Source organism: Molothrus ater, chromosome 3 (genome assembly GCF_012460135.2).
Source record: "Molothrus ater isolate BHLD 08-10-18 breed brown headed cowbird chromosome 3, BPBGC_Mater_1.1, whole genome shotgun sequence".
Taxonomy (NCBI): domain Eukaryota; kingdom Metazoa; phylum Chordata; class Aves; order Passeriformes; family Icteridae; genus Molothrus; species Molothrus ater.
In genome coordinates, this window is record NC_050480.2 from 52,750,415 (window position 1) to 52,772,420 (window position 22,006).

A 22,006-nucleotide genomic window follows, 5' to 3' on the forward strand; every position below is an offset into this window, starting at 1 on the left:
CCAATCATTGTTAGCTGAAAGGATGTGCAAACAGCACAGCTAAATCCACACAGCAATGATGCAATGACCCACAAAGAGACTCCAAGGGCCAATGGAGTAAATAAAGCAAAACTAGCCAAACCCAAAGGGCAGCATGCATATGAGCATCTTCTCCGCTTAAATGGGCACATACTGAAACCTAGTCTTGTATTTCCAAGTTCTGCAATAAGACTTCACAGAAACAGAAACTTCCTATATTGTTGCGAAAACATATATTACACAAAAGAAGAGAAACAAGTGCCCAGGTTCACTGAAAATTTAAATAACAAAATATGGAGAAACGCAAAGTGATCATTGTGTCACACACACTTAAAAAATAAAATGCAATTTGTAATTAAAAATTAAACAGACAACTAGCTGTCATTCAAACCAAAATGCTGGATTCAAATATCATTCTTCCCTTCGGGAAAATGTGGCTGTAATTTCTTTGAATTAACCTGATACAAACATATACATGAATCTGTCTTTCATCTATACACATAGAAGTCTGTATGATTTACCATACACCAACACACCTCCATATACACAAAGCATGTGGAAGCAATTATTTCAGACTAAGTATTCGACAGCTGCTCCCTTTTTTTGCTTAAAGAGGATTGTTACTAATGTTACACAAGAACCAAAACTACCCACTTCTGAAACTTTGGTGCAGCTTGGGTTGAAAGGGCAACATACATTCCCAGAGTCCACCCAATAAATAGCAAAAAAGACAAGAAAAAACACATTGTAAATTTGGTGTATCTTTGGTTTTCATTTCAGTATTTAAAATGCCATTCCACCCACCAACCTAACAGCAAATCTTTGATTTGAACAGACTCTTCTCAAAGAGCACATCCAAACACATCCTAACTAAAAGGCAGAAACAAACTAGGTCCTCCCTGTTGTCTAAGACACTTGGTATGTTACTGGGCATCACCTGCACTTTCCATGAAGCATTATACAAACAGATGGGTGCCAGGAAGATGATAAAGCACAGCTGAAATACCAGTTTATACCAACAGATTTATGCCTTTCAGAAAACACGAATGGAAAAGTTTTTGTATCATTGTACTCAGGACAATGTGTTGCACACTGAAGTTATGGCATTTTACTGCAAGGCACCTCAGCATTTCTCTGAGAAGTCACAGTTGGCCTTGATTCTAACAAAATGAGAAGCTTTTCCAGATAAAACAGCTATCTCCTGTCACAGGCCATTCCAGTTTGCAGCTTCTGAAAATCTGGCAGACTTCAAGCAAGCTTTTTTCCTATTGCCCTGCCTTTCCATTTGTCTTCCAGGCCAGACTTCATCACCGTGTGAAAGCAGTTGACTCTCACAGCTTTCAACTTCCATTAACATGCATTTATTGCATTTGCTTGGAAACTGGCAGGTGCTGGGGAATGAAGGAGAAAGTAGGCCAGACCAAAACAAGACACATTTCCAGAGAACCTCCCACCATCAGTCGTGTATGCTTGAATTTACCAGAAAAATTCCAACTGACCCAAATCCCATTTGGATTAGTCTTGAGCCTCCTTCATATCACTCTGTCAAATTCCAAGCAGAAATACTTAAACAAAAAGAGAGAGAAGAGAAGAGAAGAGAAGAGAAGAGAAGAGAAGAGAAGAGAAGAGAAGAGAAGAGAAGAGAAGAGAAGAGAAGAGAAGAGAAGAGAAGAGAAGAGAAGAGAAGAGAAGAGAAGAGAAGAGAAGAGAAGAGAAGAGAAGAAAAAAAGGTAGCTATCATTTTCTTTAGAGTGTAACACATGTTTTGCTTACCTCACTGTTGTGGCCCCTCAAATTGAAGTTGATTCTCTGAGGGGTGTTCCGGTCCCTCCTGCAATGGCTGGAAGTGAAAGTGACACCCACAACTCCTCTGCCATTGCCCGTTGCCAGCCAGCCTTCCTCATAGTACCGCCTCCTGCACACCGGTTTCTCCTTCTCACTTTTGGGGACTCTGCCTTTCCAGGAGAGGCAGAGGATGTTGGAATCGCTGCAAAGAACAGGCCCATGTTCCACTGCTGCATACATGCTTTTTAAATATTTTATTTTTTGACATAAGAAAGTAATATGTCTAGTGCACAAAATTTAAATCAAATTTTTTTTTTTTTATTGATAAGACTGACCTGGATAGATCATTGAAAGGGAGGAGGATGGGGTCAGTGTTTATAAATATCCACCAAATGCATAGTGAAAAATTCCTCTATAAAAGATGATGGCAGTTGGCTAAGAAAAAGTAACACTTAAAAAAAAATTCAGGTTCATTTTTGTTTTGAGTCTGTAGAGTGGGGGTGCACTTATCCTTTGGAGAAACAGCTACTTCATAAGAGGCGCTCAAGAAATGGTTAAGTCATCTTTTTGCTCAACTTGATATAATCTTTATTCAGCCTGAGATTCCAGTTTAGCGTAATGCAATTCCAGAGACAAAGAGTTGCAAATGTGTAGGTTTCAAGTAACTTAAGGCTTTTAAAACTTCCTCCAGTCAGATTTTCTTCAAAAGTTCAGTTGCAGAAATTTAAACACACGCACATACATATATATGTATATATATGACATTCCTCTTTTCCAAGCTGCCCTCTGGCATATCTTTTCCATCTGATGTATTTCTGCTGCTAAAGCTGAAAGAGATTGCATAAAGGGAAAAAAAGGCACACAAACCGTGTGAAACAACAGACCCGAACTTGTGCAGGCACTGGTGTGCCAGGCCAGTTAGGAAATTCCTCTTGGTACTGAACCGCTCGTTGGACTCAAAAGTTTTTGCAATCCAAAGCCAATCCAATTTTCATCGCAGCACTTTTTTTTCCACCAGAGACCCAACACAGCCTGAACTGTTAATCACGCTATCTTGCCTGCTTTCCCACTTTTTGCTGCCACACACGAATGAAAAAGAACCCCCTCTTCATTTATAGCAGAATCAAAAATGCTCTTAAGCTGTTAGCTTTCAAAGTAGGTAAGTTTGCCTCAGGTGAACCATGAAGTTCTTTCTCCTGTGGAACGGGCTACAATATCAAGCTGTTTTTCCTTTACTTTTCCCTTTTTTTTCTGCTACAAGGAATCACAGACTTTTCATTCTACCATAAAAAACAAATGCCAGAATTAAAGCACATCAAGTAAGCACTCTTTCAAAATCTTCTAAAATTCAAGGAAGGAAGAAATATAATCATCTAAAAAAGAAAGAGAAGCAGCATTAAAAATCTGACTTCCTGGGTTCACTATTTCTCTAGGTATTTTCCTTGCTTGTTTGACAGGATCTTTCCTTCTTGATGCTTGTCTACAGCACAGATTCATAGTTCCAGACACAACATTTGCAGCTGTACAAGAAGGAAACATATGAAGTATTCCAATCGTTTTATTTGAATAACATTTATGAGCTCAATTAGCTAATATTTATATCACACTAAGTGAAAAGAGGAAAAAGGAGAGGGAGAAGGGATATGCAAGTTTGATGACCTGGTTAACTCAAGAAGGACGGCGAGGGTTTGCTCAGTTCAATGCCCAGACTTGTCCCATAGTTCCTCAACTTATTTACTTCCAGTCATCATTGCTCAGCAGAAGGTCACGATTTATTGTCCATTCACATCTACTGAGCCCAAAGCAAAACGTGCCCAAGACCATACATTATTCCTCTGCTAGAACTAAATCAGTTTCTTCTGCCCTCTTGATTCTTCGGTTTCCCTCACAGCTATTGATTTAGATTGTGGAGGTATTTATTAGGCTTCTCCTGCACAGAGGGTGTTTTTTCTTTCTCTTCTTGCAGACTTTTTTCACCCGTGAAGACCATGTGGGAAGTTGAACATTACTGGCAGGTGTCTTTCCATGGATTACTGATTCCTGTGTTGCAAAGGTGCTCCATCTGGTTCTCAAATTAATTTTCATCAATTGCAAAGCTCTCAGGAATATGCCAGAGCAAGTCTACGTGATGACAAAAGCACGTGCGTTTTCATGTACATGCAGTGCATACACCAGTCTGGTACTCAGAGCTGCATCTCCCTTTTCAGTTTAGGTGTGGTAATCTTGTAAGATGCCTGCTACTCAAAACTTGAAATCCCTGGATTCTTCCAACTCTGCAAAGCAAAGCACATACACACACACAAAAAGAAAAAAGTGAATAAAATAAATCACAAAACAAGTTAAAGATACTGGTACTACTGTTACAATAATTGAAGTATTGTGGTTAAGGATTGTATACTGGACTCCTACACAGTGTATTATATATAGATAAAGCATTATTGAGAACATACACGTTTAATATATTTGTATTTGATAGACACACAAAGACAAAATACAAAATTTTCTTTTTCACTTCCGAAATTGCCAAAACTTTCACGATGGACATGTATAGCTAATGAAATGTATCTGGGAAGGATACTTCAGAGGGGGGGAGAGGAGGGGGAAGAGCTTTGTCCTGCTCACAGTCTCTGGGGCAAAGTCTTAAAGATTTCACAGCTTTGAAGTGAAGATGGGGAAGGGAGATGTTAGTGATAGAGCAGGCACAGGGTTAGACCCTGAGGCACACACAAACAGAATGGATGACCTGGAAGGGACCTCTGGACATCATCTGGTCCAAACACTGCTCAAGCAGGGTCACCAAGAAAGAGTCAGTTACCCAGGATTGTATCCAGGCAGTTTCTAAATATCTCCAAGGATGAAAACCCTATGAATTCTCTGGGCAACCTGCACCAGTGCTCAGTCATCCTCACAGAAAAGTGTTTCCTGATGTTTAGAGGGAACCATCTGTGTTTCAGTTTGTGCTCATTGCCTCTGGTTCTGTCACTGGATACCACCATTAAGAGCCTGTCTCTCTCATTCAATTCCCTCCCATCAACTGTACACAACAAGAAGATCTCCTTAGGCTTTTTCTTCTCCAGGCTGAAGTCTCAGCTCTCAGACTTTCCTCATAGAAAAGATGCTCCAAACCATGAAAATACAGTACTGAACTTATCAGTCTCAAAGAGACTGGAAAGATTCCTCCAGGGCTTAAACTACTGCTTTGAAGAGATCTAAGGTACTTCAAAATTAAAGCTTAAAAGTCTGAATCAACACAGATGAATTTAAAGACTATTCAAATGCTGCTTAAATCTCCATTTAAAAAAGGGGAGAAAAATTCCCCAAAGTCAATTTTATACAAAAGAGTGTACACAAATAAAGCACAAGAGACCAAGCAAAAGGCCATTCAGGATATTCCAGTAGTTGTATCCGAAGTGCACACATATGCAGTTATTGCATCTACACAGTCACTGCTAAAGAGAGCTCATTTAAATTCAGAGCTGCATTCATAATAGTCATCAGAGCTGTAAAAATGGTCTTGTCTTTATTACATAAAGCACTATACTAACCTCATGTTTCCTGTAATTAACCACTTATTTCATTCTAGCATGGACATATTAATTAATTTTGTTTAAAAAAAAGAGACTAGATAAGAAAACAAATTTACAGACACAAAGGCAAAGTTGTAAAGTAGTTTACAACACTACACAGCTGGCTGACTTATCAGAAACACTGTCCCCGAGATTTGGTGAGTCACTGCCAGACCTCTTCAGCACTACATCTCACTGAAGTTTTAAAAATAATGACTGCTATTAATTTCTTTTTCATCATGGCAAGATGATGATATGACAAATGTCACCTTTCCAAATTTCTGGTGCTTATCAATTACAGCCCAGAGAAAGCTCATGTATAGGAAAACATAGAAAAACTTTCAGAGTACAATGGTTTGTAGACAAACTTCTGCATTTATCCCATAAGCAAACTTGATCCTCTGAAGGATCACTGCCATTGTTTCCGTACCCACTGAAATCTTCCTAACGGACATCTGCATTCAAAAGTTGACATTTTATATTAGCAGCATGAGTATTATGATGCAAGCCTTTACTAATCCTGCAGAGAAATAAAAAAAAAATATTTACTGAGAAAACAAAGTCTCTGAAATATCAGAGCAGAGATAAGCACTAAACAGGGTTGTTTGAACTGTACAAGAATCCAGAGTTTACAAGTGGATTTTAAAATACAGGTAACTATAGATACAGTGGCTTTGCATATAATCTGTATGCAACTTCTGTCCTTATTCACTGCACCCAAGACTAACAAGGTTGAGAAAAGGACTCATCTGCATCTTGGTCAATAACCTTCTCTCACCTTAGTCCCATTTACCATCACTTTCAAGATTAGTTATTAAGCCTTTAGACAGACCAAAGGCTTCTCCTCTTAAAAATATCCTAACTGCATTAGAAATGCTGGTCAGGGAGAGATGAAAATCTAAAATAACTACAAAAGTAATAAAATCAGCCATTATTCAAATGCATTATTCAAACACAACACTTTCTCAATACAATACAACCTATGAGAATATTGTACCTTTGAGTCACTGAGGATCGACACTACCTTTATGTTACATTCAGAGACAAGAAAAAAAAATACTTTTAAGACTGTAGTATCAAACACTCAAAATACAGACTGAATTAAGATTACATGTATTATATATTAATGCTTTCCATTCCCTTCTTCTTCATTTCCATGCACTCTGTAGTTCCTAAGAAATAACCTAACTAAAAGATTCAAGTGCTAGTCTTCTCTTAAAAAAAATCCGTAATTTAGACGCTCCTCTTCTACCACCATTACAGCAGCCTCACAGTTCTGCTCATTTTCATATTTTGAAACCAAGCTTTTCCCCTCCATGGAACACCAGGGTAATGGCTTCCACCTCTGTTGTGAAGTGTGTAATAGCAGAGGATAAAAAGCATGATAGCAAGAAGAGCTGGGTGTCACCTGCACAATCCTACCACTAGCCCAAAGGCCCAAAGTCAGTTTGGGCTGACCACAGAAAGAGAACTTGGCCTTCCAGATGGAACTCATCAAAACTAAATTTTTAACTGAAGATTTTTAATCACCAAATTTTCTACACCTTTCCTTCCTAATATAAATTAGTGCAAGGACTAATCACAGAAGTGCACTACCATCTGATTTTGCTGGTGAATTGTTTCTGACACTACTAGGACAATAAATATCAATGAATTCTCTGAATTCTCTACCTTCACTCTCACTTAAAAGATAGTTGAAAATATATTTTCTCTGGATTTCCCCTTTAACAAAGGGAGATGCTACTTGAACTCATCCTCTAATACTGTTGAGTCTAAGCCCAGTGATGTAAGACATTTAAGTACAGACAAAAACATATTAGACCTGTGACAAAGGAAAGCAGGATCCACAATTATTTTATTTCATTTTGTTTTGAAAGCATAGCTCTTCTCAAATGCAAAACCCAGCAGCAAGTTACGTTTCTGCAGAAAATTTAGGTACTAATTTTTAAAAATGTGCTTATAAACAGTAGCTCTCTTATTGTAGTGTCAATATTTAACTCATCATTTTTATCTTCTGTTCCTACTAACTTATATAAAGTGCATTAAGCCACAGCTGGACAACCAGAAAAATATTTGTTTGTTCTCATGCGTCTTTCATTGAGGTGTCTCTTTTGTTGAGAGAAAGAAGCCAAGCACAGCCAAATGCAGCAATGCTGCAGCAAGCTCTTCAGTATTTCATATTTATTCAAACCTCTACTCTTCAAGGCTGCAGAGCAGAGAATCTGAAGGCGAGGATAAAAGGGGACTGGGAAGGGAAGGAAAGGAAAGAGGGAAAAGTGAAGTGAGTACTTCTGAATTATTATCTCCAAGAAACCAAAACAAATAAGGACTCACAGCCTGCTTTTGGAAGATTCTGATGACCCAAACATCCTAAGGAAAGAAATAGAAGAGTCTTTGAAAAGACTTCAGGACTTTTCAGCCTAACCAGATTCCCTACCTGCCAAACCTGCATAAGGTGAAAGGAAATTGTAGTTTTCCCTCCTTTTGCAGTCTAAGAAGGAAAAACTGTACACCAGTGTCCATGAAGATAGCAAGGTATTTTAAAAGTGCCAACCACAACTGCTTTGGCACAAGCTCATGGCAGATGATACCACCAGCTATCAAATGGGGACTGTGGGAGCAACCTCTAAGGTCACTGCTGAACACTACAGTACAAAATTGGCACATCATGTAATAGAGTTACTGTATTACAGGCTAAATACTATAGAGACAGAAGCTGGTAAGATGATACAATTTGTTATTTAGTCCAATCTCTAAATTAACAAAAATCATTAAACAATTCTATCAAAAAAGTGAAAGAAAATTATTTAACAAGACTAACTACTTTCCTAAAAAGCCTGAAGAAAAAAATTAACTGGCTTGGAAGCTGATCTCTCTGAAAACTTACTCTCCAAAAACAGCGATTGATTTTAAGAGAGCTTCCCTTCCTGAAGTCACCATGCACAAAAGGGTTAGGAATTGTGGCAATTTCAATCAGTTTGAGCTGTGCCCAAAAGTTTTTGCTCTTTTAAGTAGAATCAATCCCCGCCACAGCCCCAGTGTTGTCCCACATTCAGCTGCACTGGCAAACTGGGAAAGGCACAAAACAAGTGAGAAACAGAAGGGAGGAGTACCTGCAACTAGTATGCTGCTTGAAGACTACTGATAACAAAGTTTGGGCACAGAATATTTCTAAACTCAGGGCTTTGTCCTTAGAAGAAAGGGAAGCAAAGTTTTTCCTCTTGAAGATGAATTTAAGATGGCTTGGATGTCCTGGAGCCAAAGCTACACATGAGCCATGAAAATATGCCTCATTTTCAAATTAAAAAAAAGTGAGCTGAAACACTCCAGACAGGTGTTGAAAAACCTGCTTCAGGAAATAAAAATCCACAAATAAGACATAGTAGCCTTTTAAAGAGTTGGGAGATTCACACCACTGAAAAACACATCCAAACACTTTAGAGATTCAAAGAAACTGTCAAGTGTGACCAAGAAATTCCTGACACTTGTGTCAATCTTCTTTCTCAAGAAAAGGCTACAACCCTCACAGGACAGAGAAGCCCTAGACAATGTATACTTCACTAGGGACTTCATCAAAAAGTGGCAACAACTGTGTCTTACTAAGAATATTCAATGACCTTCATGGGAGGGCGCCCCAGCTCTCACCATCTCTTTTCCATTGAACTGACTGCGCTGACCCTGCCGGTAATTACAGAGCAATTTCTTTCCCGTAGGAACATTCTGCAGCCTGCAAACATCCCTCGAGTCTCCAGCAGTTCCAGCTAGTTCCTAATTATCTCCAATATCTGCCCACAGGCTCTTTAATACTTTCTTATGAACATACACTGAACTTTCGATATTCTCCTCAAAAATCCCAATATACCTTTGTATGTGATGCACTACTACAATGGAAACAAACAACATAAAAAAAAAGAAAGGGAGATGAAGGGAGAGAACAACAGATGTCATCAGTTTTTAAAATTCAGAAGAGCCTCATAAACAAGAATTATGTCTTTTGGACAGCAAGACATATTTAAGTCAGAAACCTGATAATTGCTGAGAAGCGGTGTAAGTGCAGTGTGCTGCAGCAGAGAGGAAGCTCCTGGTGATGCCTGCAAGCTGCACCACAGGTGTTGATGGATTCTGAGATTGTGTGTTTTGTGTGTGTGTGTGCATTTAAAAATACAAAGACAGGAGTTGCATTTTTCAAACAGCTTGGGTTTCCCAGTCTTTGGCTTTGGGATGAAGAACTGAACTCTAGTCCTGGCTGTCCCGAACGTGCTGTAACTCAAGATTCCAGGTTGGTTTGAGGACCTGCACTCACCTCACCACCACTGCTCAGAGGTCCAGATGCAGAGCAGGGATACTCTGCCCTTGCAACAAAGAGATGCAAACCTTAAGAACAGCTTCATCTCATCCCTCTCTTTTTCTCCAAGTTCCATGTTTTTTCCTCTTGTTTCTGGAAGGTCATGTCAAGATCTCTGGATTAAAGGAGACATATAATAGAATGGAAACAGACTAACTCAAGGAGCAGTTCCTTTAGAGGCAGCCTTGATAATCAAGAATCACTAAAGAAGCATTTGTAAAAGTCAAATGCTTTAAACAAATGCAGTAAAGTCAGGAGCTTTAAATAAATGCTTGGAGCAAAGCAAAGACCTCTGAAAGTTGCTGTTTCACTGCCAAGGCTCAGAGGGCACAAGATCAGCTGCATACACTTGTGCTCTGTTAGGTGAATGATGGTTTTGATCTGCTCTGTATTAATATGCCAAGTGCTGACTGCTCACCTGTCCAGACAGAAGCAAGGAGGTCAGAAAGACACAGGTGTCCACCAGGCACAGCCATGGTCTGGTGGGTGAGCTGAAGGCAGATCTGCACCTAGGTAAATTCACACAGCAGTCTGGTGCCCAAGCAGTTTTATTTTATACAGGTCTTCACAATTCTCTCTTCTTACTGGCCTAGCTCCTGCTAGACATATGAAGTATGTCTATTTCATATAAATATGAATATTAAATAGTAGATATCTTAAAATACAGAATTTTGAAGTGGGGATAAGAAGTAGCAGTATACTACTCCTCATGCATGACTAGAACACTACAACCTTTCTATTAAGAAATCCATAATAGCCAAAAATTGCCAGTTACAGAGGTATTCAGTGGGAGGATGGCTATCAATGACTGTGTCTTCTCTTCTCTTAAACATGAAAAATCAATGTGTTAAAATGATCGCAGATGAAAATGAATGAATAGGAAAAGGGTTGCAAAAACTCTAGAAAAGTATATTCAAAAAGCAACACAAGTTATTTTAAGTAGGAATTCTGAATATTTCATTCAATGCCCTCTGTACAACTACCAGATAGTGGTTGCTTCTAACTCCAATCTCTACAAAATTATGAAAATGCTCTTCCACTGAACAAATGTTCACGTTTCATCAAGAAAGTCAACAAATGTTGTAAATTGGCATGGGTTTTGTGAGGAAAAGTAATATTCTCATTACTTGGTAGCTAGTGCTGTAATTAACTTCATTCTGTTGTTTTTATCCCCAGGAAGTTACATAAATGAAATAACTGTCAAACTACTTGGACCCAATTACTTCTCTTTGTCAACAGAAAACTCTCAATGCCTCTTTAAATGCACCTCTATCTAACCTATACCCAAAAGGAATGCTTTTTTTGTAAAGCTCAGATTCAGAGTCTACAAAGCATGAGAATCAAAAGGGAAGATTCATCATCACAGTTAAATCTGATCTTTTAGATAAACACTCACACAGAGCAAATGCACTCGCATACAATTAAAGCTAAAGTTATGCATGACTAAACAAGAGAAAGAATGCTGGTGTGGGGTTTTTTTCCCTTTGGATTTTCTTCTTTCCCATTGCCAAGTTACACCTTACTGCCTTTCCCAAGGAACACAAGGATCTTCAGAGGAAGACAGTAAACTTTTCAAAATAGCCAGAGGAAAGATTGATTTGGTTGAAGAATATTAGCTTCATACATTTTGTACTTCATTTTAGAAACTTGGATTTGGGAAAGTAATATGATTGCATTTAGTAGATGATGTGCTACTTAGCAGACAGCTCCTGCTAAGTCTGACAAATATGGGTCAGAGTCCTGCAATCACACTTTGCTCAAGCACGCTTTACATTTTCTAGACAAAAGTAACAATAAGACAAAAGCAATCTGAGGTAATTTCATAATTTTGATGTAAAATTTTATCATTACTTTTTTCCTTCTATGCCTAAGACTACTATATGTTTAGACAAGCCTATTTCAGCACAATCTTCTTTTAGTTAAATAAGTACTTCACAAAGTACCCCAGAACTGTATGAAAGCTCAATATTTACCATGTTAAGAGCTTTGAGAAGAGGTGAAAAAACAGAACAATCAGAGAGAAGAAACAAGAGATAATCTACTCTGATAGTTCCCTCTGTAAAACTCAACATCTGTACTGAAGGTTCAACATCTGTATTTAAAAAGTCTGCTGGCAAACGGTGTAAGGAGAATTCTGCTGCTTTTTCTGGTAAGCAGCTTGGCAAGGTAACATCATAATCTTGCAGTGTCAGTCATCCCCTTGAGCTTACAAAGTCTATTAAAACAAATTACATGAAAACATCTTTTTCAGGATTTTAATTCAGTAGCTTAAGAGGATCAGGATATTCCAGTTCCCTCTTACATTCAGGGAACATAAGACAGTGCAGTACTTCAGTGCCTAATGCTGCACTGACACCTTAATACATTCTCCATTAACTGTGTATTATTCACAGACCACATAATCACAGGTTTCTATGAGGAAACTATATGCTTTGTTGTTACCTCTATGAGCTAGATTACAATGAATTCAACAGTTCAGCATCTGCTTGAAACTGACATTACATTTGATCTGTAACAGATGGATGCACACAATAAACATTAGAGAAAAAGGTTAAATATGGTATTAGATAAAGTATTTTCATACAATGCTTCTGAAATTAGGTAACCTAATGATATTGTAAGAAAATTCTATCCCAATAACTAAAATGATATATTACTTTTCACTTTTCTACTGAATGACAGCATGAAACAAAGATGACGAACAAACAGAAATTACAATATCAGAATACAAAAATTCTCTTCCTAGCTATTAAAAGAATTAAATACCTAAATTAAATATGGGAACATCTAGTTACTCAGTGACTCTAAAACCTCAAACATTACCTGACAGATGCTGATTTCATTGGATTGTCAACGTAACAACTCACTACTTAGCTGTGTGATTAAAATGCTGCAAGACTTAAAAAAATTTAAAAAAAATCTGTTATACTTAATATATAATTCACAGATTATATGTTTGTCTGAAATCAGTCTATTTCTTTTCTAAAAAGGCATAAAACAAGATTTACATTACATGTGAATATACTGCCTTGTTTATACCTGTACACTGTCACAGCAGAGCTGTTTTACTGCTGCTGTTTTTTCTCCTTACATCTATATTGCAACGTCTTTATCTTGTAAAAGGGGCTGTGTAATGCTTGTGCCACTGGTCAAAACAGAATGTGGAAAGGTTGCTAGGATTATCTATGAGGAAAAAAAAATAATAATCTGCTCATTACATTCCTAGGATGAGGAATTCAGTGTAATTAACAAAACCACAAGGCCATAAGACAGTGCAAGGAGATGGCATACACCATTCCAAGAATGTTAAATAACCCTAACATAGAAGTGAGTGGATAAATGTTCCACAGTAAGCTTGCAAAAAGCAAACCCCTAAAGGCAATCATCATATAGGAGCAAATAATTTTATAAATTAATGCACCTGAGAGATATGTGCATTATCTCACAGGTGCAAATACATCAGTTTTGTTTTTATTCCCACAGTGTCAATACCACAGTAATCCTACCAGAATCTATCACTAAGAATTGGAATAAACAATTCTTTACTGATGGATAACCCATAAAACAAATATTCCATTCTTTCCTGTCAAATCCCTATTGTAAACAAAATCCTTAAGCAACTTAGCCACAAAAAAATCCCACACAAATGTGACATTTAAGGGGCCTGCAAATAAACCCAAAATTTTTTCCCCCTGTTCTCAGGAGCGATCAAAGCATAACACTAGATTTTAGAAATCTCTTAACACTTCTTTCTTGTTCCTATCCATGCAGACTGAGATATTCTACTCTCAGTATTCTAAGGCAGCTATAAATTATCCGCAAAGCCTATCTAATCTGTTTAATTATCATGCATATATTTTTTTATTTTTAATGGATAATTAGGTAGGAGGTAGTATTAACAAGTTTCATGGATGTTTCCCCCCCTTGAAGAGCAAAATGTCAATAAAATAGTATCATTTCCAATCCCTACATTTTGCTTCAGATGCTAATTGTAATTAAATATACTTTATGAAGTCTTGTAATCAATGTCAGCAAAAAAGGCTGGAAAGTTATGTTATGTTGATTAAAGCTTGAGAAGCTAGAGCTCACATCCAGAAAAAACCAGTTAAATTGCTTTTTCAGTTGACTGAAACCAATAACATAGGTTTTCATAAATCCAACTCACAAGCTTTATTTTGCACTTGCATGTTTACCAATTTTCATTTCGGATGAGGAAATCCATCTCACAGAAAGCAATATGAACCATAAAATGAAGCAAGACACTGCTAGATTCTAAACAGACACACTAGAGCAATGCAGAGCTGCAGGGATCTGATTACAGACTATCTCCTGCCAGGCAGTCAGCCTCCCACTGGGATGGGGAGCACATCTGCTGGGATGTTCTACAATAAAACAGTGCTTCTTATGTAGAGCCTTACAGATGTTGCAGGATTATTCTCTCTCAATGCTTCAACATTTTTTCAAAATTTTTAAGCAGAGCATAGCAAGGCATTTACTGTTTAATAACATTCACTCATGCAATGTGTTCTGTGATTCTTGGATCTGTTGCTTTCCTTGCAAGAGCCAAAAGCCAAACTACAAAGCAATTGTTCTGGGTTGATAGGGAATGTCCTTTATTGTTGGTTCTCAGAAGAGTACCCAGATCAGCAAGAGCTCCAGCAGACAAAAAGCAAACCCAAGCCTATCTCCTGGAAGACCACAGGCAGATGCAGAGAAAATAATTTCAACATTTATTGTTTCTCTTGCTCTGAAGCAGAGCTACAAATAACTGACACCTCACCCATTTTCAAATGAAGCTTCTATAATTACATTGCTATGCCCTATGGAAACACTACTGGGTTTCTCATAGCAACCTCCAATGACTCAGAGAGCCCTGCTCTTACCACAAAATTACTAAGAGCACTACATCCATCCTCAGCAAAAGAGCTGGTACGTGACTGGCAGAGCCACCACTACCACTGGCAATCCAACAGCTTTATGACATCTTGTCTCTTGAGAAATAAAGTTTTATGGCCAAAGTAGTAGTACATTCCATATACAGTAAGGCAGGATTGCTCCTATAAAATCTCTCACACCCCATGATGCCTTGAATGCACACACTACAGAGTCTTTTTAGCAACTCTGTCAGATAGATAAGTACAATTCCTTCCCAAAGGCCTGCAAGACAGCAAACTGTTCAAAGAAGCCTAAGCTGTAAAAAGACTTCTTAATCTCTGACACCTCAGTGAGCCACTCCAGTTTCCCTTCCTAGGTCCACTTGGCCCCCATCCCTGTTTTCACTGCCCCGTGCCCGTCCGACCTCTCCTTGGGCAGACTCAGTTTCTTACAACACCACAAAATAAATATTTTAAAAAGTGAGAAATATTCTGTGGCTTTAGGGATTTGGATTAAATCACTAATGGGTCAGGTGAGTGTTGGAACTGCAGCTAAGGAGCAAACAGAAGACTGAGGTGCAGGAAGACCTTTCAGAAACAGAAAGATGTTAGCTCAGCTCAGCTGCACCATGGAACTTCACCCATGAGACAGAGCTGGAGCAACTTTCTTAATACCGAAGGGAAAAATAGCATTCTTCATAAATGAGAAGGCAGAATTTAACATTACTGGCTTCCAGTCGGTGGTATGACCCCTGAGTGTAGCTCATCTGATGTTTTCCAGTCTATTTCTATCTTGCTTTAAAATATTTCTGCCCACTTCTAGTCTGCATTCAAAAAATGAATGGTTAAATGGTCCTTCCTTCTGGAATAATGTTTTCCAAACTGCCACATATGCCCCACTGACACACAATGTATGCATACATAAAACTGCAAGTACACAAGGTACCCAGAAGTGTTGTAAGCCCCGGGCTAGAACAAGGCTGACAACAGTCCAGAATCTAATGTCTCTCTAATCTCCAACAATGCTGGGGTAACAGAAAAAAAAATTCCCCCAAAAAAGTAGTATTTTAAAGAATTACATTTTAGGATTATCTTCCAAACTCACAATGGTATCAAGTTACTTTCAAAGGAAACTAGAATTCCATTTACAGAAATCCAAGGTTTAGAAGATTTAGAGAATGTTACTAATAAAACTACATACTAGATGCTTCAGTTTCATATTAATCATGTTTTTCATCAAAAATTAATTTGTTTTTAAACAAAAGGAAGAACTACCTTTAGCTTCTGACCTGAGGTGACTTTTTAGATGCTGAATCACTAAATCAGTAGAAATAGCTAATCTCAACATCAAATTTCTTTTTTTTCCATTTTCCAAGAAGAAAACAATCCTTTTCAGTTTCTCCTTGAAAAAAAAATTACATAAACTATACTGAAATAAACACAATTTTTCCTCTATGCCTGAAGAAAATCTGTTGCAAGCTGATCTGCTCCTTCAGCAAACTGAAGCCAGTTATTTACCCAGCAATTTCCCTCATTTTAGTGATCTGTGGCACTTTTAAAACCTCAGCAAAAACATTTAAGCAATACATATTCACACAATTTATTATTAAAGCTATTTTAATTCAATTTGACAACTTTTATGAAAGGCTAAATTTACTACAATAGACTAAGACAAAGAAAGTCCTACTTAAAAATAGTATCTTTTTATATCCATTTTTAGCCACCCTGTAAATGTTCTCGAATTCAGCATAGTAAAAAAAGACTTGGCAATGCTATTGCCATAGGCTCCTCTGCCATGACAGATCCATGGCATTTTCATCACAACACTAAAAGGTCCCAAATCTCAGTTGAAAATACTGAGGATAAATCAAAAAAGCCAAATTCTAAAGAGAATTGCACGAGGTACAGGCACACATCCTCTTCTAACCATTCAGCAGCAAATCTGTGATAGTCTCTACCAGGTACAGCAGGAGAAGACATATTGAAAGGACAAAGCCAGACTTTGACACATTTTGTCTGCTTTGCAGACAAAAAAAAAAATCTCTTTGGATGTATTAGTTTTATTTATTTAAAAATTCAGGAAAAAATAGAGCCTTCATAATTCCAATCTCAACATCCACAAGATTTCAGATGGATGAATATGACATGAGCAATGCATATATCCTGTCCATAAAAGACTGCTATGCAGAAATTTGTACTTCTACTTCCCCTCATTCAAGGCCACCTACATATGCATATGACAAGAAAAATTGCAATGGTTATTTGCCAAACCATGCAGTGTCATATGGCAGCAGTGAGCCCATCTTTAGAAGCTGGCTCTAACCTGACCTGACCAGTGGCTGATGTGCTCCCCTCCACCTGTGACATCAGGTCAGGTCAAGCATTATCCCAGTCATGCAACTGATGGCAGAGCCGGAGGGAATCCCTCTAAGAGGAAAGCAAAGACAAAAAGAGCAAGCTTCCTTCTGGGAAAATGGGATGAATTAAGGTCATACCGGAAAGGGGCAGGTGGTTCACAAGGTAAAAAGAGCACTAGAGTAACATGTGGAAGTCATGCAGTTTCATTTTGAAGCCATGATGCTAAAGTTCTTGGCCAAAAGGCTCAAATCAAACTTCAGGCATGCTACCAATTACCTGGACTGAGTAAACAGGCCAAGAATCTGTACACACATGTTAGAGCATCATCAGCCATCTAGTACAAGGGATGTTTAATTAGCTAAGCAGGGATACAGGGTTTGAGGGAAAGGGAAGTGGGAGAATCTGTGCCCTTCAGACTAGTAATAGTGTTTGTAAGACACTTTTACACTCAAAAAACTCCCAAAGAAACCCACCACCACCCAAAACCAAACGGACAAAAATCAAAAACACAAACCCAAACAAACAAACAAAAACCAAACCCAAACTATATAGAACCAAAGTTGCTGATGCATTTTTATCAGCATGCTAATGAAACGCTACATTGTTTTACATGAGAAATTACCTGTCCATAAAATCCACTATGCAAGACAGTCCTGTCTCCATAAATCAGATACTAAGTTCACATAGGGAGATAGGACTGTTTTATTTAAAAAACAATGTACATTCAGCAATTAAGCAAAACAGAGGAAAATGCTGAAGAAAAATTTAGAAGGGAAGTGATTCCCTTCATATTATTCTCCTAAAGACTCAATTGATAGAAATATATAATAGGTGTTTGCCTTAAAAAATTATACAGATTGCATGCTCCTCAGAGAAGAGTGTTATCCTTATGCTGGATTCTTTCCAGACATATTTTTGGCTACTACTGTAACCACAAAACACAGCTGGAGGAACAGATTAGGACACACAAAAACACCTCTCTGACAACCAATACATCTGTCTCAGCCGAAACCCGTGTACCTTTGTTTCATTTTCATTTCTGCATGACACAAACATGCAATAACAACAACAACAACAACAAAATAACCAGCAGTAGAAAGCAGGAAGAAATCTTTCCAGTTGAACAAGGCCTAGGTTCAGCAAAATATGTCTTTATGTTCTCAAGCCATGAACACACCATGATACCCTGCTGATTGTGGGTATCACCATAAAGAGTCAGGGCATTTGACCAAAGGATGTCACTACTCTGTTATACACAACCAATTTCTATGACACAAAGGGCCAAACAACCACTGACTATCAACAATGCTTTTCTAGCTGAGAAAGCAAACTGCAGTGTGGCAGTACTTTCAGGCTTTTCACTAACATCATGCTAAGAAAGAGGCAATTGTCCCAAGGCAGATTTAGACTTATCACCAGCATGAGAGAATGTCTTGTTTATAATCAGTAAAGATTTTGAATCTAGAGGGGAACAAAACAAAAAAAAATTACACACAGACTAAACAAAACTACTTGAGGAAAACCTGTCTACTTTGTTACTAAATACTAGAAAAATTCTGCAGAAGGTACTGCATGTGAACGAGTGCTAGAGCAAATAATTCACAATTTGAAGTATCTTATTCATTAAGCCTTTGATCCTTATAATAGTAGAGAGAATGGTCCAAAAACCTCAACATTAGAAGGGAAACTATGGCTTTCCAGAGCAGTGTCTATACACCATTTTTTTGTCTAAATACTGTTTTGGCCAGAGTTCTGAGCCTGAAATTTTCTAAAACAGTGAACAAAAGGTCTCTGGCTCTCAGTTCACAGCAAGTGTGCTGCAAAGTGCACTAGAGAACCTAATGCTGCCAAACAAGCTGTGCACTTTGAGTTTCATTTGGTATGGAATCCAGCATTTCCCCCAACTTCTCTCTCCCTATTATCACTTATTCTACTTTAAAACAGACAGCTTTGAAATATCCTGCAAGAAAAGCTTGAAAGAGAAGACCTGAGTACTATGGTACAGGCCACCTAACAAACATCACAGTCTAGAGAGCAAAAACCTTAACAGTCTCACTTTGAGGATCTGTGCACATTATCATCCACATAGCCACAGGAGCCTATCCTGAAAGAACAACTCAAAAATGCAGAGGGGAAAAAGGAAGAAAAATGACAGTGCTATCATCTTCTGATGAATTTAAAACCCTGAGAGATCCCTGAATTTACTCAGTTACTCAAAGAATACAAGTAAACCTGCAAAGGCAAAGAATAAGTCCCTCAAAAAATAGAAAGAAAAAAGAATAGGTGAACAAGAGATGTGAACAAAGAGAGGTAACAAGTAGCTCAAGGTGAGACACACAGGAAGCTTTGCATCACAACTTGAGAAACATAGTGAAGAAAATTACCAGAGGAGAATGTGATTTTGTTCATTGCATTTTTCATGGCATGTTTCATTTGTTCAGGTGAATTTCTGAACAAATATTTGCACCTAAACACCCATAAACCACAAAAAAGACCTTCTTGACTTTTCCTACTTCTCTCTGTGACCCGAGGAATTTTATATTTGCCTCTTTGCCTGGAGTACAATTCTCTTCTTCACAAGGTCTCTGCCTATATCCAGGCACAAGAAAACAGCAGGCCTATTAACAGTGGACTGTCTGAGAGCAAGCTTCATACCTGCACCATGAATTTACATCTTACTTCCTCTGAAAAGAACACCACTTTAATGTAAGCACTCATCTTCACATATAATCCAAAGACAGTGCTGTGTGGAACTTCAGACTTCATAACCCTAATGTTTCATTTTCATCTTAACATTGACATTGATAAATTGTATTTGGCATATTGTATACTGCACTGTCCAAAAATAAATCTGAGGCATAATAGCTGAGTTAAGTATTAAAGAAAATTGTAACTGGAATTAGCAGTCTGTTCTCCAGAAACAATCCCAAACAGGTAGGCTAAGACCATCCAACAAAAGAGCATCCCTGCTTTATTTGTACTGCTTGAGTAAATACAAACATTGCTAAAGGACTGTGAAAATGAAAACTCCCACAACCTTACATAAATATCTGCAGCCAAAAAGCGTCTCTATGAATTAAGCTGAACACTCCACAGATATGTTTTTGATTATATAGAGGTGAATAAAATGCACTAACCTTTTTTCACAAATACACCCTTACCAATGAATGAGTGATAAAGACTTGTCATTGCTAACTCCCAAAGCTCCCAACACACAGTACTCTCAGCAACACTGTGGACCCTGAGATTCACTGTCTGCTACAAACACGTGGAGGAATTTTTCAGTACAAGTGCACTTCAGTGGATATGTTCAAACACATACCCTATCTGGGTACCTCATCCAGCCATGCACTTTTGCCAGTATTAATAATATTTGGAAGTATTGTAACTTTAGCAGTGTTGCTCTGATGGTTTACAGACATTAAGGGATAAGCCAAGTATCAAGAATCAACAAGAACACCAGGAAATAAGGAGTTGCATAACTGTACTTATAGTTTCACCTCTCCCATTTCAGGCCCCTCTCTTTCTACAACCTTTTTAGCTTAAGGTGTACCTAGACTAGTCATCTTCAGTTGAATGAACATTTGTCTCTATTCCAACTACACCATGATTTCTTTTAACATGACCCTGATATTTTGAACGCTTTATCCAGTGTCCTAGGAGTGCTCTACTAGTGTCAGCGATTCTAAGAAAAGTAGTAAAATAGCATTATTCCCACTATACTGCTAAGTAAAAGACAATTTAAACATCTCAAGGGAGTACACAAGCTTATGGCAGAATTGAGAGAGAAGTACAGGAGTTCTGCCTCCTAGCCTGCTGCTGTAATCATCAACTAGTGAAAAAAAATCAAAATTTAGGCGTTACTTTAGACCGACATAAGATGGCTTTGGTTTTTTCCTAAATTATCATTTCATCAGAACACCCATTTGCATGAGGTTGCAATTGTTTTTTAAGTTGTTGCACTCACATGGCAGCAGCCTTCTACAACCTACTTCACCTTCCCAACCACAAGACCCACGAGTAAACAACAAACAAGCTGAGGCAGAACCTCAAACACACCCTTAGGAATTACTGGAATACCTGAGGTTACATGAAGATAAGCATGGCTTCCCTTACAAAAACAATTCTGAAATCTGATCCAGAGGATGCATGCATTTATCTATTATGAAGGACTGGAAAATAAGCCAAAATTCCTTAGAATGTCTCAAATGAAGGTAAAACTCCGAATCTAAAATGAAGTAAAAACAGGGCAGAAACCTTCTCCAAAAATAGATCTTGCTGTGCAGCCAAGTATGCCTGCATGCAATTGTTATTTATTCTTAAATTGGAGTAATTTTCCAGGTAGATCAGCTAAAAGAACGAGGTATTTTAAAAACTCGACAAAAGAAAACCCCAAGATTTGTCTCCTGATCACATTTCCTATAAAGATGTAGAGGAAATCAGGAAGCAATAACAAAATGCAGTCTCTTGCCTGGCATTCCACAAAATCACAAAATTATGAATTTCAATGAAGGCAAAGATAGTAACAACAACCAACGCCCAGGAAATATGGTCCTAACTCTTAACCAGAAAGACTGGAAGAAATTGCCCTAAACATTGAAAAATAATTTGAAATCAAAACCATAACAAACAAGCAATTGAAAATACACTTAAACAATACACCATACATGCCTCAAGCTCACAGCCTAATTAAGAGCACAAACTGAAAGAACTCATGTACTCCTTAGGAGGTTCTCCAGTGCTTTCTCCATTAAACCTCCATCACCTCAAGCCTATTCTCATCAAGTGTTATCAACCCCACACTTGGATGGCTGCACTTAAAGATGTCATTAGGGACAATCAAAACAGAAACAAAACTAAGCAATGTCAGCACTTAAGGATTTTCCATTCAGTCCTTCCACACTGGTCCTGCCAGTGAAAAAGGCAACAACCCAAACCTCTCAGGATACTCCAAGGCAGAAAAGTTATTCACAGCTTGAGCAAGTGTTAAGCTCAGAAAGCCATGAGATTTTAAGCCTCCACACCAAGAAAACAAAGCAGAAGTAAATGTAAGTGAAAAC

The 22,006-nt window shown here is 38.0% G+C and overlaps 1 protein-coding gene across 1 annotated transcript in view; it reads right to left on the reverse strand.

The window, feature by feature from the left end:
- The window catches only part of TULP4 (TUB like protein 4), a 149,758-nt gene that overhangs the window by 119,520 nt on the left and 8,232 nt on the right, over positions 1–22,006 (reverse strand). Inside the window, 1 exon segment of the mRNA XM_036379547.1 lies at positions 1,792–4,076. Coding sequence (XP_036235440.1) covers positions 1,792–2,043 — 252 coding nt within the window. The 5' untranslated portion in view covers positions 2,044–4,076.